Genomic DNA, 17,741 nt, shown 5'->3' on the forward strand with positions numbered 1-17,741 from the left:
TTTCATCCATTGATACACTCTACTTTCATCATTTTCCTCTCTCATGTCCATACCTCCTCACTCTGGCTCTAGTTTTTCTTCTCAGATACAGTCCCCTCCTATATCCATATCTTTTACAAAATATCGGCATCCAACTTATGGGAGAAGCATGTGTGATAATCCTGTATCAAGTCAGGATTATTCCACTCACTATGATAGCTTCCTATCCATCTCTCTCTAGATTGTAAAGAAAAATTTTATTCTTCCTGATGGATAAGTAATATTCCATCATGCAAAATGAATCCATTAATTTTCCTTAGCCACGTTTCCTTCAGTGGGTACCTACAGTGATTCCATATCATGTTCACAATGAATAATGTTGCAATGATCATTGGCACACCTGGATCAGTAATACGGTAACTGTTAATTCCTCTTCATAAGGTTTATTTTTATTTTTAATTATGTGTATTTCTGTGTATGTGTCTAGGTATGTGCACATGAAGGTAGTTGACTGTGGAAGTCCAAAGACGTTAGATCCAGTGGAGGAGGAGTTATAAGTGGTTGTGATCCACCAGCAGAGATCCTGGGAACCAAACTCAGGTCGGGTCTTCTGCAAATGTATTACATGCACTTAAGCACTGAACTGCCTCTCCAACCCCATAGCTAGGTTTATTTTTGTTTTGTTTTGCTGTGGCTCAAACTTAGGACCTCAAGCACACTAGGCAAACATGTTATCACTGAGCTGCATTTTCAACCCCTTACTCAGTTCCTGGAGTTGAATATGTATTTCATCAGCAAGATTGACAACTTTCAGTTTTAGGTTCCATCTCTCTATTATGTCTGGTATTCCTTTGTTTTCAATATATATAATATACATTGATTGGAAGACACCACTATTAATATATGTATGTATATACAAAACTTACTGAGAAGGTCTTAAATAGGAAACACTAAATAAAGGATGCTGTTGTCTTTGATAACTGTGTTCTTCTCACTGATGATATAGCAGAGGCCTTTGGAAAGCCAGGTGTGGGGTGGGGGTGGAGGTCGCTGCAAAGTGCTGAGTGGGTAGAAGTCTAAAGTGCTAACTTGAGGGATGGAGAGATGGCTCAGTGGTTAAGTTCTTGCTGAACAAGCATGAGGACTGGAATTCAAATCCCCAGTACTCATATAAATACCAGGTTATGTCAGTTGCCTGTAATTCCAGCTTCATAAGGCTGAGATAGCACTTTCCCAGAGTAAGCTGGCTAGTGATTGACATATTGATAAGCTCTGGGTTTGGCTGAGAGACCAAGTGAGTGTATACTGGGCCTCCATATGCACATGCACACACATGCACTCATCTATACACATAAAATACATATATAAACATATGTACATGCCAAACACACACACACTCTCTCTCTCTCTCTCTCTCTCTCTCTCTCTCTCTCTCTCTCTCCCCTCTCAAAAATGGAAGCAAATAAATAAATAAATCATAACAAAAACAAAGCACTAACTCAATCACATATTCTTCTACTTCTCACAGCATGTGGGATGTCTACCAGTTAACATTTTATTTCGGGAGCCACTGAATATACTATAACTTAGTTACCACCTTTATGCAGAAACTTTCAAATGATCCCCCATAATGAGCGTGTCTGGCTGTTGGTTTTAATGTCAACTAATACGGTGTGTTATTACCAACGAAAAGTCATTCAAAAGCTTTAAAGATGATAATATAGAGGTAGATGATGATGGTAAGAAAATGCTCTCCAAGAGCATCCCTTAGGACTCCAGGTTAGCCGGGGAAGTTTCTGTACTAATGAGGAATTCTATAATGGTCTCAACTAAAGGATCAAACCTGCTGGGAAGACAACACTATTAATTTTCTTTGAAAAGTTCAGCGATTCTCCTCCTATAATTCCAACTGCCTTCGTTTAACCCACAGATCTGTGCTCGTTCGGCTGAATAGAAATAGTGTTTCCTTTTCATGTTATTCATGCTACCCAGGCACTGAGGCTGGAGCAATAAACACAGGGTATTATTAGAATGCTGGAAAGTTCTGACCGTGCTCACTGATTGCGCCCACTGTTCAAATGCCATCATGCAGATAACTTTCACATCATTAATTATGATGGTTGTCGACAAATGCCAGATGTGGCATTTTTAGTGAAAAATAATGTTTTAGGAAATAATACTTTATTTAATAGGATTATGGAAATGTCTTAGTGAATGAGTGCATATTTATTACTTACAAAACCATTGTTTGGATTCTACGTTAGTACAATCACACAAAAAGCCTTGGTGCTATATTCCTATGTACCATTTTATCAAGTAGATCACAACATGCTACTGTGAGGAACATGGATTGAATGGACCACTGATGGGTTCAAATTAAATTCAAGGCTGCTTGGAAGATGGAGCCAGTCTGGTTGCATCTTCAGAGATAATTCAATCAGTAGTCCTGTCAACTCAGAAACCATTTGCAATATTTTTATAACTCCCTCTTTCCCCTGTCACTAAAGTTTAAGTTTCAGAACACCTGGATCCTGCTGACTTTTGGAAGAAAATAGACATTTTAGTAGCAGGTTTTTGGATGCTTTGCCAACATGGCAGATGTGGACAGATGTTTGCTTCCCATCCCAACCTGCATTGTGAAGTTCAGAATTTCCATTAACTCCACAGAAGATTAGAAACGGGGAAGGGATATTTAGCATGAAGAGAAAGTGGAGGACACAATAAAAAGTGGGTGCAAGACATGATTAGATTACATTTGGAATGTAATCTGCTGATATAATAGATAAAAAGTGTCTGTCATTTACTTAGGAGCTTTGAGGCCAGACAGTATGTGAGACCTGGCTTTCTTCCATCCATGTTAAAGAAGGCTATGGAATGTCAGTCTTTTAACTTTGATTTATGTGCATGATAAAGCTGCTTATTCATGTTACATAAGAATTGGAGGGCATGTGAGGTGGCTTTACAGGTAAAAGCGCTTGTTGAGCAAGGCTGACAACCCGAGGCAGGTACCTGGAAACCTCCCTGGGAAGAGAGTGCTGACTCTCCAGAGGTTGTGCTCCAACCTCTGCATATGTGGCATGGCATGCGTGCATGCACAATCACAATAAAGAAAACACAACATTTGGGAGAAAAGGAGTGCAGAAGACAAGGGAACAGTAGCTTCAATAGGTCCCACTCTTTTAAGATTTCCTAAGGCAGTTTTCTAAGATAGTCTGTAGTTAAGCATGACTAGAAGCAGAAGCTGACAGAGCTGTGAGCCCATCAACAAACAACCAAAAAACCCTTCAGTGTATTAAGGATGCTGTATTTAAGGCACCTGAGTGTGGTATTGTGTTCCCCAACATATTGTGTACCCTAATAAACTTATCTGGGGTCAGAGAACAGAAAAGCCACTAGATATTTAGGATAGGCAGTGGTAGCACACACTTTAATCCTAGCATTCCAGAGGCAGAAATCCATGTGTTCAAGGATACAGCCAAGCATGGTGACTCACGCCTTTAATCCCAGAAAGCGAGCCTTTAATCCCAGGGAGTGATGGTAGAAAGCAGAAAGATATATAAGGCGTGAGGACCAGAAACTAGAAGCATTTGGCCTGGTTAAGCATTCAGGCTTTTGAGCAGCTGAGTTTAGCTGAGACCCATTCTGGATGAGGACTCAGAGGCCTCCAGTCTGAGGAAACAAGACCAGCTGAGAAGTTGGCCAGATGAGGTTAGCTGTGGCTTGTTCTGTCTCTCTGATCTTCCAGTTCACCCCAATACCTGGCTCAGGTTTGATTTTATTAATAGGAACTCTCTAAGATTCATGCTACACCTGAGTTCAATTAAAAAATGATAATTTCCTGAGATTGAACCTCAACAAGCTCATTTCATAAGTTTACAAAAGTTACTGAACCCCAATCAGTCTTCTTGCTTATGTTCTTAGCATCTCTGTTTCAATGTAAGCATTTGGTGCTGTGCTGCAGCTGCGTGAATGAGGCAACATTTGTATAAAGTTATATCATATGAATCACTATTAGTAAGTATCATGATTCAGATTTCAAAATCTGCACTACCTCAGAATTCAAAAACATGATCTGGGCACAGTCATATATGCTTATAATTCCAGCACTTCAATGCCAGCCTGGGTCATGAGAGACTCTGTCTGTAAGATTGAAAAGACTAGAATTGAAACACTTGACAAATTTCTGTAATATTTACTTCCAGAGAAAACTGTAGTCTACTTGATGTCACACTTTCAACCTTTGTAAACTGAAATATAACAATTCATGTGTTTTTATACCTTTTGATTTCTTCAATCTGAATGTCATAGTGTTCCTCCATTGATTTGCAAGACACACTTTTTCATAGCCTATAACATATTTAGCAGTGTAGTAGGATTGATTACGTTTTGCAGATACCATACTGCAAGACTTCTGGATGTCTGAATCATTTCTAACATTTTAATATTACAAACCATATAGGAATGGATATGGGATTTTTGTGTTCATTTGTAGCTTTTAATTTATGATAAAATTTCTATGGTAAGTATGAGTCCAATGATACATGATATGATGGAAAGACATTTCATATATTTTTAACAATTTAATGTGTGCCAAAGGCTATGCTTGTGAACCAGTACAAACACTCTGAAGTTCATTAGTGTTGCGGTTTTGATATACCAATCATGATGGATGGACTCACAGCTTTCCTCTCAGGAAAGTCAATAATCATCTTACCGAACACTATACATCTTATTTTCATTGTGTTTTTTTGATTCCTAGTGAGATTTATAATTCTCACTGCATGAGACGCTCTTTGCTCACAGAGGGAATGATGACGTTTTCCCTCAATGTCAGAGAATTTGACTGACATCCACTCTTAGAATACCACATCTTTCCATGACCAAATCCTAGAACTCACGGTATGGGAGCTGATCTTCAGTTGTGTAGATTTCAGAACCATCCCTGAGCAGAGTGTAAGTAAGCCAGTGGGCATTGGGAAAAACAGGTGGACTCCAGGAAAGACTGATGGAAGAAGAACTTTGAACCTGTCCTCTGGGTGGAGGTTGCTGGGCTGGAGCTAAATGGCAATGGAGAGAGCATATATTAACAGAAACAATCGATAAACACACTAGAAAACTGAAGTACGGTGCCCAGCAAAGAAGACTTTCTGATTCAGGGTCACTTTATCATGACGACGTGTGGTTTACCAAGAGGTTAATAAACAAAGGGTATGCATCACTAACTCTCTAAGACAAAGCTTTTTATCTACAAGCATAAGACACACATGTATGTCAGAGCAGCTGACATAGATAGGGTTAGGTGAAAACCACGGGGTAGTCAAGCATTTCTGCACCTTAGTTTTTTTTTTTTTTATCTTAACATTTATTTTTCTACTGAAATTAAAAACTGACACACAATTCCCTTGAAACTTGATATTTAAATGGCATACTTCTGAGGTGGTGAATAGTTTTCCATTCTACTAAGTACAAGGTCAACTTTACTTCAAATGACATAATTGCAAGGACTAATGCTTGCTGACACAAATAGATATGAGTGTCAAAAATCTAAACATTGTCATGAGTTCAAGGCCAGCCTGATCTACAAAGCCAGTTCCAGGACAGCCAAAGCTGTTACATAGAGAAACCTTGTTTCAAAAAACAAAAACAAAAACAAAATCTAACATTGTGAAATGTGAATCTGTGAATCCGTATGGGACTAGACTAATACTTGTGAAGGGCGTTCTTATGTTTAGATCGCTCATCCTGCATACAGAGCACTCATCCAATTGCAGGGAAATATAAAAATTGACTCTGGAAACCCTATCTTTTTCTATCACCAATTTTCCTGTATTCTAGAGGAATCTTACCAATTTTCAAGTGTGAGCTTTGTTATTTTCCCAGAATACACTGAAGAGATAGAGGGAAAAGAAACGTGAGAAAACAACTTCCAAAGTTCAAGCTCCACCTACTCTGAAAGAGGTGATCCAGTGGAACTTGCCACTGAATGAGCTGTCAGGGGTCCACACAGCTATATGACTGACTTTTAAACCCACAATCCTTTTTTTCAAGAGATATTTTCAAAATACTTGCAAAGAACTGAAACCATTAAAATAGTTACAGATATTTTATACAAAATATCTGAAGCCATCTGGTGAATCTTTCAGGGTCTCAAGATAAAAGACTAAATTGCATTCCAAATATATGTAACATGGGAGAGACTGATAAAAAGACTTTTCTTCTAAAATGTATGGTAATAGCAAAACTCTTGCAGTTACAGTATATTGGTCTCATATCTCTTCTGTTAACAGAATTACTAAATGTCTTATTTTCATATAATTATGAATGAAATGGTCTCTTGATTTTGCTTTGAGGTTAATATTCTTAAATGCAAGTGAGCTGTGAATGGTTAAAACATATGAATATATGCATTTGCATATATATAGTTTTGTTGAAGTTCAAACACAGAAGTTTAGAACAAGCTATAATTTACTAGGAAGCAATGCAGAAACACTATTTAATCCCCAATTTTCTTCTGTATTTCTGAACCAGGGAGGTGAGCAGCTCTTGAAAGGATGAAATTAAGTGATGGGAAAGAAGTGACTTGGCCAACAGAGAGGGCATCACTACTTTCCTTATATGCAATCCTCAGCAATTCGGAAGTTATATCTCAGGATCCCACTGGGAACTTCTTGTCCCTCTCCCCACTAATCAGAGATGATATGGGTAAACTATCATCAGTATGTTTCCAGGAAATAGGAAATACAACCATGGAGATCATCCTGTGGTTACAGCCTGTGTGGAGGGACACCATGAACTACTTTGGGATTTTCAAGAAAACCTTTATTTATTTATTTATTTATTTTTGGTTTTTCGAGACAGGGTTTCTCTGTGTAGCTTTGTGCCTTTCCTCACTCTGTAGCCCAGGTTGGCCTCGAACCACAGAGATCTGCCTGCCTCTGCTTCCTGAGTGCTAGGATTAAAGGCGTGGGCCACCATCGCCCAGCAGGAAAACCTTTTGACACCTGTAAACCACAGACAACAGCTAGAAGCAGCTCATAGTCTCAGTAACAGGTCCTATACTAATGTCTACCTGTCCCCTCACATTCTTGTCAAGTTTGTTAATCTGAATGGCTGTTATTCATATATAAGCAAGTTGTAGATCCCACTATTTCCTACTCTCTCCCTCTCTGTCTTCCCCTTTTTTTTCTCCTTCTCTCTCCTTTCCCACCTCCCTTAAATGTAGAGAGTGGGCTTCCAGGTATGCTATTTTCTCAGACAAACTGGCCAGCTGTGACATCAGGATGCGGGACTCTTCTAGCATCTGACTCGTGACAGACCAAGAGTCCCATGAGGAGAGTATGCATAGCACAGTATACTGCAGAGCGCTCTTTATCACATGTCCAGGAGCCATTTTTTAGGAATTCTGGGAAAGCATGGATACATGGTCTTAGAGTAAACACAGGAACATGATTCACAGTTATAAATTGAAGGACTACAGGCGACCTTCAGCAGTCACTTTGGGGCACTGAAGAGTGGTACAAAGTCAGAAGACACTAAAATGCCATATTTGAGTAAAATAACTAAAATTATAAATGTGGGATGCAGAATCATGACTAATATGAAATAGGAAGTAGCAAGAACAGAATATCAATTACAGGACTCAGTATAGTGTGAAAGTAATAACTATAAAATTATAATATTAATAAACATCATTAGAATAGTGTTTGTGAAACTTTAAGCACAGTACATGAAACTTGTAATAAATAACAAAGCTTCTATTTGTTATAGTAAATTACTTGGAAATACATTTGGGAGTTAGGGTAACCAACTGGCTTTGTTTAAATAGTAGTATCATGATTTTAACAGTAAATGTCGATGTTCTGGGAAAATCTACTCATCTGGGGGAAATGGGAAATATGTTTCCTTTGTGAGTGATTTCATTCCAGCAGACCACTGTGAGTGTTTTACTACCAGTATAATCATTCCAGAAATTTCAATTATTTAATCAAGGAAAAGCACGCAGATTTCATTTAGTGTGATTAACAAATTTGCTTTAGTTTACTTCTCCAGACTGTACCTAGGACTTTTTAATGAGTTCTCAATGGAGGAAAGCACTGAGGCCCTCTTCCCTGGTCCTGGCGCGTCACGTGCCAGCGTTGGGCTAAAATGGACTTACTTTTGCTGCAGCCTAATAGATTGTTGACATCCAAGTGGCTTGCACCAGGAACACAAGCGTCACACTTGGAGCCAGTGACAAACGGTTTGCAGAAACACTGGCCTGTGACCACATCACAAGTTTCATTCAAGGCTCCTGCCGGATGACAGTGACAAGGCTGGCATCTGAAAACAAGACAAGTAAAGCACAAGAGAAGAGCACTCTCATTAATAATGCACAGTGAATGCCATACCTATCAATAACACTGTGGCTGAATACAGCTTGCTTTTGCTGGCGTATTGAAAAGGACCCCTGAACTTCACGAACACAGATAAAACAAAACAGAACAGATCTTTATCAAGATGCCGCTCATGCTTAAATCCATGCAAAGATTTCTTTTCGTTAATGGATTAATGGGCCTCAAAAAGAGGCCCAGGGAGATGGCTCAGTGGGTAAAGTACTTGCTGAGCAAGCATGGGAACCTGGGCTTGGATCAACAGCATCCATGTGAACACCAGCTGGGTGGCAAGTGCCTGTTACTTGGCATTCAGCGATGGAGACAGAAAGGTCCTGCGTGTGTTACCCAGGCAGTCTAGAAGAATCAGTGAGCTCAAGATTCCGTGAGAGACCTGATCTCCAAAAGCAAGGTACAGAGTAACTGCAGAGGTTGTCCACCAATGACATTTGGCCTCTATACACAGACAGAAGCACACAGATATGAGCATGTGCACACATACACACACACACCACACCACCCACACACACACACACACACACACACACACACACACACACACGTGGTAGTATTGTGTTCCCCAAAATATTGTGTACCCTAATAAATTTATCTGGGGTCAGAGACAGAACAACCACAATATTAAACATAGAGGATAGGCAGTGGTAGCACACGCCTTTAATCCTAGCATTCCAGAGGCAGAAATCCATGTGTTCAAGGATACAGACAAGCATGGTGACTCACGCCTTTAATCCCAGAAAGCAAGCCTTTAATCCCAGGGAGTGATGGCAGATAGCAGAAACGTATATAAGGCGTGAGGACCAGGAACTAGAAGAGTTTGGCTGGTTAAGCTTCAGGCTTTTGAGCAGCACAGTTCAGCTAAGAGCCATTGGGATGAGGACATAGAAGCTTCCAGTCTGAGGAAACAAGATCATCTGAGAAGTTGGCCAGGTGAGGTAGCTGTGGCTTGTTCTGTCTCTCTGACCATCCAGCATTTCACTCCAATAACTGGCCCTGGGTTTGATTTTATTAATAAGAACTTTTAAGTTTCCTGTTACACACACACACACACACACACACACCCCGCTGAAATCTGAATTCTGAAATTCATACCTGAAATCTGAGAATAGGGAAGTCAGAGGGAGGAGAAGCAGGAGTTCCCAGTTGCAGAGTGAGTTTATGACCAGCCTGGCCTACATGAAGCTTTGTCTCAGTAACTCCCAGAAAAGCTTTCACATGCCATGGTGCACTGTCACAATTAGCCTCAATACCAACTATGCAATAACATGAAAACTGTGTTTTCTTACAATGGAAATTCTATGGTCAGCTAACTGTTTAAATTAGGCACTACAAAATTATTTTTATTTAAATATCTAGTTACAACACAGACACTAAGAATAAGTCACTGCTCTCCCTAAAATTTTTCAAATTCTGTATTTCATTCTATAAAGACTAAATTTTGCTGACCTAATCAGATAGATTCTAAGTATTATTGATGCTTAATATGAGCTGTATTTACATTTTGTGCACTGCATTAGTTTCATTTTTTTGTTTTGTTTCTGAGATAAAATATTCTGACAAAAGCTACTTAAAGGAGACAGGGTTGAATCTGGCCCCCAGTTGGAGCGGACACTCCATCATGGCTGGGAAGTCCAGAAGGAGGGACAGGAAATGGGAGATCATACCATAGTCAGTTCTAGAAAGCCGATGCCCACTGCTGCCCAGCTCCTTTTCTCCATTATACATTCAGAATCCCAGATAGGGAATGGTGCCACCCTCAGTGGACAGGTTTTTCCATCTCAAATAACACAACGCAGTTACCTTAGGCCCATCTCCCAAGAGATTCCAGATTTTGTCAATGTGACAATTAGCGTTAACTATCATTTATACAGATAAGACTGGAGAAAATACAGTTACCCTGATCTATACAAAGGTTCTAATGTTATAGGATAGGATGATGAGGCCTATTCTCTGTAATATACAAGCTCTACAAGCTCTTAGACCTAAAATCATTTGTAATATTAGCAGTACTAACCCCTCAGTGTGATAGAGAGGGGAACCTATCTTCTCAGGGTAAATTATTCTCATGCATGGTCTTCCCGTGGCATTTCATTAGGCTAAGCAATCTGGACACTATAAAGATTAGAGATGTTTAAAAAAAAAAAAAAGAAAAAGCCCACTAAGACTATTTAAGCAGGGACTTCCCATGCGGTACATTGAAAACAACACTAAATAGATTTCCCTACTTATTCTATAGAGAAACTAGTGGATATCGTGACTTCACCCTACTGCAAATTTTATGGCGTGATCTCTCGGGTAATCATTCAACACCCTTAAAAAAGCCGATAAAAGCTAAAGCTGCAAAATAAGCTGAAAATTTGTTGGATGGACGAATCTGCCATTGGGAATAAATAAAGTACGGTTTCTCCTGAAAGCAGCAGTACCGTAGTTGTCCTTTTTATGGTCCTGATAAAAGGACCTTCCCTCCTACAAACAACCCTGATGGTCTTTATCTAAACACATTGTACTAGAATTTCATCCCTAAATAGGTTTTTTTTTTTCAGGCAAAGTATTAGAGATGAGGAAAATTAAGCATTGGAATTAAAATGGAATTATAGAGGCAATGAAATGGCTGATTTGTTCTTAATTTCATTATGTACTATCACTTACATTATATTGTTTATAGGCTTTTAATATAATACTAGTAAGCCTGAGCAGTAAGAGGCAGTCCTTTCTCTCCTTATATATGTATATATATATTTATATACATGCATGCATATAGACCACTCATGAGTAAGCGTCTCTTGAGTGTTTCCATTTTTATTGCCATTCACTCACGAGACAATCACACTTACTTTACATACAGTGCATTTAGAGTAATGGCTTGCAGTGTGTGACATAATTCCATCCCTTGAGGAAGCTCTATTTCCTTCCAACCGACTGCTATCCACACTGCTCAGCATTGGCTATGTCAATATCTGTGGGATATTAACTTCTGAGTCCAAATGGAATAAATAAATCACTTCTTAGGAAAGCAAGCAATGTTTTGAGTAATTAAATGCGTCTATTTCTGGTTTTATTGTCTCTTCTCCCAGCCGCTGTTGTATCGAACATATCCGACTTATTATAATTGCTTAGTTTCAGTTAGAGAGAATTTTCCTTAAGTGAAGTTCATCAGAGCGGATTTTCTAGAATATTACAGTTTGCTACCAGTCCAAAGGACACAGGGGATAATACTGTAATTAAGGCTTAAATGAAATGATTCCTATAAATTTCTCAGCCACTCAAATACAATTTCAAACATTTTGAAGACTCTTTAGCACATAAGCCACAAGTTCGAGAGCAGTTCTTCAGATGCCCCTCCTTGGAGTACCAACCAAATGAAATATAATTCACATTTATTAAAACAAAATTAGACACAATAAAGGAGAAGACATCTTGGGCTTAGAAGAGAGGCAACAAACTAAGATGAATTGTGATATTGATTTTGCCAGGATAAATGGTTTTCGTAATATTAATATAAAGAAACCTTTATTGCACAAACTCTCCCGGCACAGCCCGAGCTGGTCCCGCAATCTGTTTAAAATCTTCATTTTTCATCCTTATGGGAAAACCTCAGTTGCTAAATGGATTTCATGAAGAGTAATCTGTCAAGATTTATATAGATAAACAATTTGTGATGTTTATTGACCAGTTCATTATGATAAACAAAACAGGAGGGAGGCTCTGCTCATGTCTGCCAGCATACCGCTGCTGTTCCCCCTCTGCAAATCAGTACTTACCAGGTATACTGAGGAGATAATTGGCTTCTGTCTCTTAAATGACAAATCGCCTATCCTGTGTTTTCCTGGGAGTTTCTTTTAGTTATATAAACAGCACAAAAGTCTTCCTAATTATTATTATTGAAGAGACCCAACTCATAATAAAAACAGTGTGTTTCGCTACTTGTGACATTGTTGGGAAGTTTATCTGAAGTGATATGGGGGAGATGTCACCTCTTCTGCTGGGACCACAGCTCACATATGCATGAAAGTGACTTATATAAGGACTGACATAAGGACCATTCACTGAGGCCCAGTTACATTCCTGGATGGGAATCCATATCAAAGATATAAAGGTGAGTGTTATGAGCTGCTCCTGTCCTCAAGGAGTGCACAGACTACTGGGAAAGACAGAAGGAGAATGGAAGCTGGCAGTAACAATGCCTGCAGATTCTTTGGTGCAGTACAGGATGAACAACTACCATGTGCCGTGGGGCCTGGGGGAGAGTACCAGCTGGCCACCATCAAGACGAAAAGGCAAAGACTGAAATGGTGCAAAATCTAAAACTTTTTGTGCTGATAGGAAGCCTCAGGTGAAAATCCCACCACTCATATAATAGGTCACTATCAGAATAAAGGTCCATTTGACATATGGCACAAAATACCTTTAGGCTATGTAGACAGCGTGTGTGTGTGTGTGTGTGTGTGTGTGTGTGTGTGTGTGTATGCGTGTGCGTGTGTGTGTGTGTGTGTGTGTGTGTGTGAGAGAGAGAGAGAGAGAGAGAAAGAGAAGGGCATGGATGTAAATGTGTATGACTGTGGCAGTCCATATATGTGCATGTGGAAGTCAGTGGAATATGTGAAAAGATAACACTCTTTGCCCTAATCCTTAGAGACAGGGCTTCTACCTGAACCAGAGCTCATCATTTCTTCCTGGCTGCCTGGCCAGGAAGCTCTTGGGATCTACCTATCTCTGCCCCCAATGTTATAACAATTACAGCCTTATGCTGCCATTTTCAACCTTTTATATGCGTGCAGGGGGATTAGAACTCAGGTCTGAATGCTTGCACAATGTCATTGTTGTTTATTGGACAACTTGACACAAGCTTAGATCACTTGATTGAGAAAATGCCTCATCCCAAGTTGCTTTTGGTCGTAATGTTTCTTATAGCAGTAGAGAGCTAAGTTGGACACACAGCAATACTCTTACCCACTGACTATCTCCAAGCCTTGCAATCAGAAGGCTTGGAAATTAAATAAGCATGGACACTAGTGGTCCACTAAGCTGGAAAGGTAAGGAAAAGACATGGCAGAATTAGAGTATTGGGAAATGAGCAAGTGAAGGGGGCTAGAACTGAAACATTTTCAGTAAATAAGATTATTAGGGATAACAAGGAATAGGAGACCATGGTAAATGAAGACCACATGAGAATAGGAAGAAGCAAAGTGCTAGAGAGGCCCACAGAAATCCACAAAGATACCCCTAAAACAGACTGCTGGCAATGGTCAAGAGACAGCCCGAACTGACCTACTCTGGTGATGGGATGGCCAAACACCCTAATTGTCATGCTAGAACCCCATCCAACGACTGAGGGATCTGGATGCAGAGATCCATGGCTAGGCCCCGGGTGGAGCTCTGGGAGTCCAGTTAGCGAGAAAGAGGAGGGTTTATATGAGCGAGAATTGTTGAGACCAAGGTTGGATAAAGCACAGGGACAAATAGCCAAACAAATGGAAACACATGAACTATGAACCAATGGCTGAGGGGTCCCCAACTGGATCAGGCCCTCTGAATGGGTGAGACAGTTGATTGGCTTGATCTGTTTGGGAGGCATCCAGGCAGTGGGACTGGGTCCTGTGCTCATTGCATGAGTTGGCTGTTTGAAACCTGGGGCCTATGCAGTGTCGCTTGGCTCAGCCTGGGAAGATGTGACTGGATCTGCCTGGACTGAGTCTACCAGGTTGATCTCAGTCCGTGGGGGAGGCTTTGCCCTGGAGGAGGTGGGAATAGAGGGTGGGCTGGGGGGAAGGTGAGGGGGGCGGGAGGGGGAAGAACAAGGGAATTTGTGGCTGATATATAGAACTGAACTGTATTGCAAAAATAAAAAAAGGGGGGGAACAAAAAACAGATAAATAAATAATGGAAACAGGAATAAAAACCTAAAAAAAAAAAAGATTATTGAAATGTGAGAGGGAATGAAGACTCCAGAGGAATTCTTGGGTTTGTAATTCCCTAACAGAGAATGGACAGTATTCAACACAGAACACGAAGGAGGAAGAGACTGCAAGTCACTGACTCTTTTAGACAGGGCTAACCAATGAGGAAAAGAAAATCAGACCCCAAGGCCAATTTAAGGAGCTGGGATAAGAATATTTCACCATGAGCCACAGAACAGTGAGGATGCAACACACAGTCTGATGCACACACACTGCTGTGTGGTCACATACAGTCAGATGCACACACACACACTGCTGTGTCGTCACACACAGTCAGATGCACATACACAGTGCTGAATGGTCATACACAGTCAGGATACACACATGCTGTGGAATGGTCTGTATGTCAAATGTGTTGCTGATTGGTCAATAAATAAATCACTGATTGGCCGTTGGCCAGGCAGGAAGTATAGGTGGGACTAACAGAGAGGAGAATTGAGAGAACAGGAAGCTGGGTGAGGGAGACACTGCCAGCTGCCATCAGGACAAGGAAGATGCAAAGTACTGGTAAGCCACAAGCCACGTGGCAAGGTATAGATTTATAGAAATGGATTAATTTAAGATATAAGAACAGTTAGCAAGAAGCCTGCCACGGCCATACAGTTTGTAAGCAATATAAGTCTCTGTGTTTATTTGGTCGGGTCTGAGCAGCTGTGGGACTGGCGGGTGAGAGAGATTTGTCCTGACTATGGGCCAGGCAGGAAAACTCTAGCTACACACACACACTGCTGTGTGGTCACACACAGTCAGATGCACACACACTGATGAATAGTCACACACAGTCAGGGTTCAATATACACTGCTGAGTGATGTAAGTTTACTGAATGATTCACCAGGAGAGATATAGGCTTAGGATGGGACACCAGAAACAAGCAAAGAGTGACTGCTACATGTAAAGACACTAGCTTTTTTGAGCCTCACAAGTTTGGCATAATTGGGGGTCTTCTAAGTAGCTTCCCTGTCAGGGCTGACCTCAGTCGTATTTCTGAACAGCAGAATTCTCTGCTGACTTCCAAGGCAGGATGCAGTAGGGGCTGGAGTGCCCTCTGTAGCAGCATGGCTTTCCCTAGTCTAACACATTTACCTCTGTGGTGTAGATCTGGCCATCAAGTTGTCTCACATGCAAGCTTCTTAGTTCTCCTTTGTTACAGACTCCTAGAACATCTGTACACTCCTGGAGCTGGAGTTAGATTTATGGGTCGGGGATATAGGGTGAGGCCACCCAGTCAACGTGAGTGCAAGGTCATATTTACATGGTTTAGTAAAGAGTAAGTGAGAGTGCTAGCATCTGACCCAGGAGAAGTGAACAGTTCAAGAACCAGGTGCAGAAAACCTTCTCCTGGCTTGAAATCAGGAATTCATAAAAAAAAGGCCATGCTGCACTCACACAGTGATCCCAGAGAGGAAACATCCCTGTCATCTACAGGAAACTAAGCTCGCTAAGCATGTTTTGGACCCGAAGCCAGTGTCTCCTTCTTTGCTGACACTCCACATCACCTCTTAAGTACCTGAGATATGGAGTGCTTTTGAGGAGAAGAGAGATTACATTGATTCTCTGTGGCCACAGAACCAGATGGAAGAATAGGACAGAAAGTCACAGGAAGGAAACACTTTCTTCAATGTGAAGACCACACCTCTGACTTACAATCACAACTGCTCGTATGCTCCTCACAAGACAGTGGATCTTCTAAATTCCATATTGTTAAGCAGAAGGTGAGAGGCCATTTACCAGGTGTTCTGAAGTGGGGAGTGGCGTTGAGTAAGAAAAAAAAAATCTTCATTTCTCTTAAAGTTCTTCCTGGACCCATACAGTTACAATTCTAAGAGGCTTAGTGGGATAGAGTGTGCCAGTCTAGTCTGTCTCATTACAGGTTCTGTAGTCTTTACCTACAGAGGACAAGACAGTAAACATTTCAGGTTCTGTGAACATCATGATCTCTATTACAACTCAGTTCTACTGCTGTCCTCAGAAAGTAGCTATGAAATAATGTACAAAGAAGGAGCATTATTGTGCTCCAATTAAAAATGGGGATCAGGTCACATTTGAGCCCCAAGTTCCAGAAGGTTGACTTTTATCACAGGTTGAAGTTTAGTCCCCAACAATGTCTAAGTCCTAAGTGGTAGAACTTGAACTATGTTTTCTTTCTTGGTAAAATGAACTCAGCAAATATGGATTCTGACCCTGGATTATCCAGGACTACTCAATGTGATCACATAGGTCTTTATAAAAGGATGGCAGAGTGGTATGGATGAGACAAAAAAAATGTGAGGAAAGAAGTCAAGCTCAGAGAAGTGCTATTCTGTGTCTGTTAAGGCAAAGGAAGGAACTGTGAGTCGCAGAACGTAAGGGATGAGGATATCGGAAATCACTTAGCCAAGAGCTTGCCTTGCGAGCAAGCAAGAGAGCCCGTGTTCAATCCCCAGAAGACACATTATAACTAACAATGAAGAAAAAAAAAACCCAGCACAAGCACAGCCCAGGGGATGTGGAAACAGATCCCTGGGGTTCACTGGTCAGCCAAACTAGCTTAAACAGAAAGTTCTAATGAAAAACCATACCCAAAAAAAGTGGGGGGAGTGGGTAAACTGGGGCAGTGACTCCATTGGTAGAGTGCTTGCTGTGTAAGCATAAGGGCCTGTGCTTGATCCTAGTAGCCATGTAACAGCCAGGTTATGGCAATATAAGCCTGTAAGCCCAGTGCCAGAGTCAGAAAGCCAGGAGTCCTGGAGCATCTGGCCAGCTAGCCAAGCCTAATTGAGGATTTTCAGGTTCAATGAGAGATTTTTGTCTCAAAATATGAGGTGGAAAGAGACTGAGGAAAGCACTCAGTGCCAATCTCTGCCCTTAACGCCATGCACACACACAGCACTATGACCACCCCCCCTTACAAACACTACTTCTCTTCAATCTCTGTCCTTAACGCCATGCACACACACAGCACTATGACCACCACCCCTACAAATATTGCTTCTCTTCACTCATTAAAGAATGTAGGTAGACGCTAAGAGCAATCAAGAACAAGACAGTGGAGTTTCCAGAAGAAACACAGGTGGCCCGTTGACACCATGTTTTTAGTCCACTGAAACTAATTTAGGACCTCTGACCTCCAGAATTATACGATAATAAATCCTTGTTTCTTTAAGACACTGAATTTGCAGTAATTTATTATATCCAGGAGCAAGTTAATATACCTGATCTAGTGGGAAAGAAGAGCTGGACCCTATATGTCCTGATGCTCAGCTCTGTACTGTCCCCAGTTTGTCACATCGAGGACGTGGCGCTATTAATAACATACACAAGCTGGCATGCCTTGACGAACCTTCCACAGTCTATATTAAGGTAGAACAAACAGACAGGAGCCATAGATATTTCAAAAGAGACTATATGCTTCTCCTCCTAAGCAGAGCCCTTTGTCTT

At 40.8% G+C, this 17,741-nt stretch overlaps 1 protein-coding gene across 1 annotated transcript in view; it reads right to left on the reverse strand.

Moving 5' to 3' along the window:
• Ush2a (usherin) overlaps positions 1 to 17,741 on the reverse strand; it is a 697,985-nt gene that overhangs the window by 511,659 nt on the left and 168,585 nt on the right. The window contains exons 14-15 of the mRNA XM_059281179.1: positions 8,135 to 8,298; positions 4,878 to 5,036 (exon numbers count right to left, since the gene is read on the reverse strand). Coding sequence (XP_059137162.1) covers positions 4,878 to 5,036; positions 8,135 to 8,298 — 323 coding nt within the window. The remainder of the gene's footprint in view (positions 1 to 4,877; positions 5,037 to 8,134; positions 8,299 to 17,741) is intronic.

The sequence above is a fragment of the Peromyscus eremicus genome, chromosome 15, assembly GCF_949786415.1.
Source record: "Peromyscus eremicus chromosome 15, PerEre_H2_v1, whole genome shotgun sequence".
NCBI classification, from domain to species: Eukaryota; Metazoa; Chordata; class Mammalia; order Rodentia; family Cricetidae; genus Peromyscus; species Peromyscus eremicus.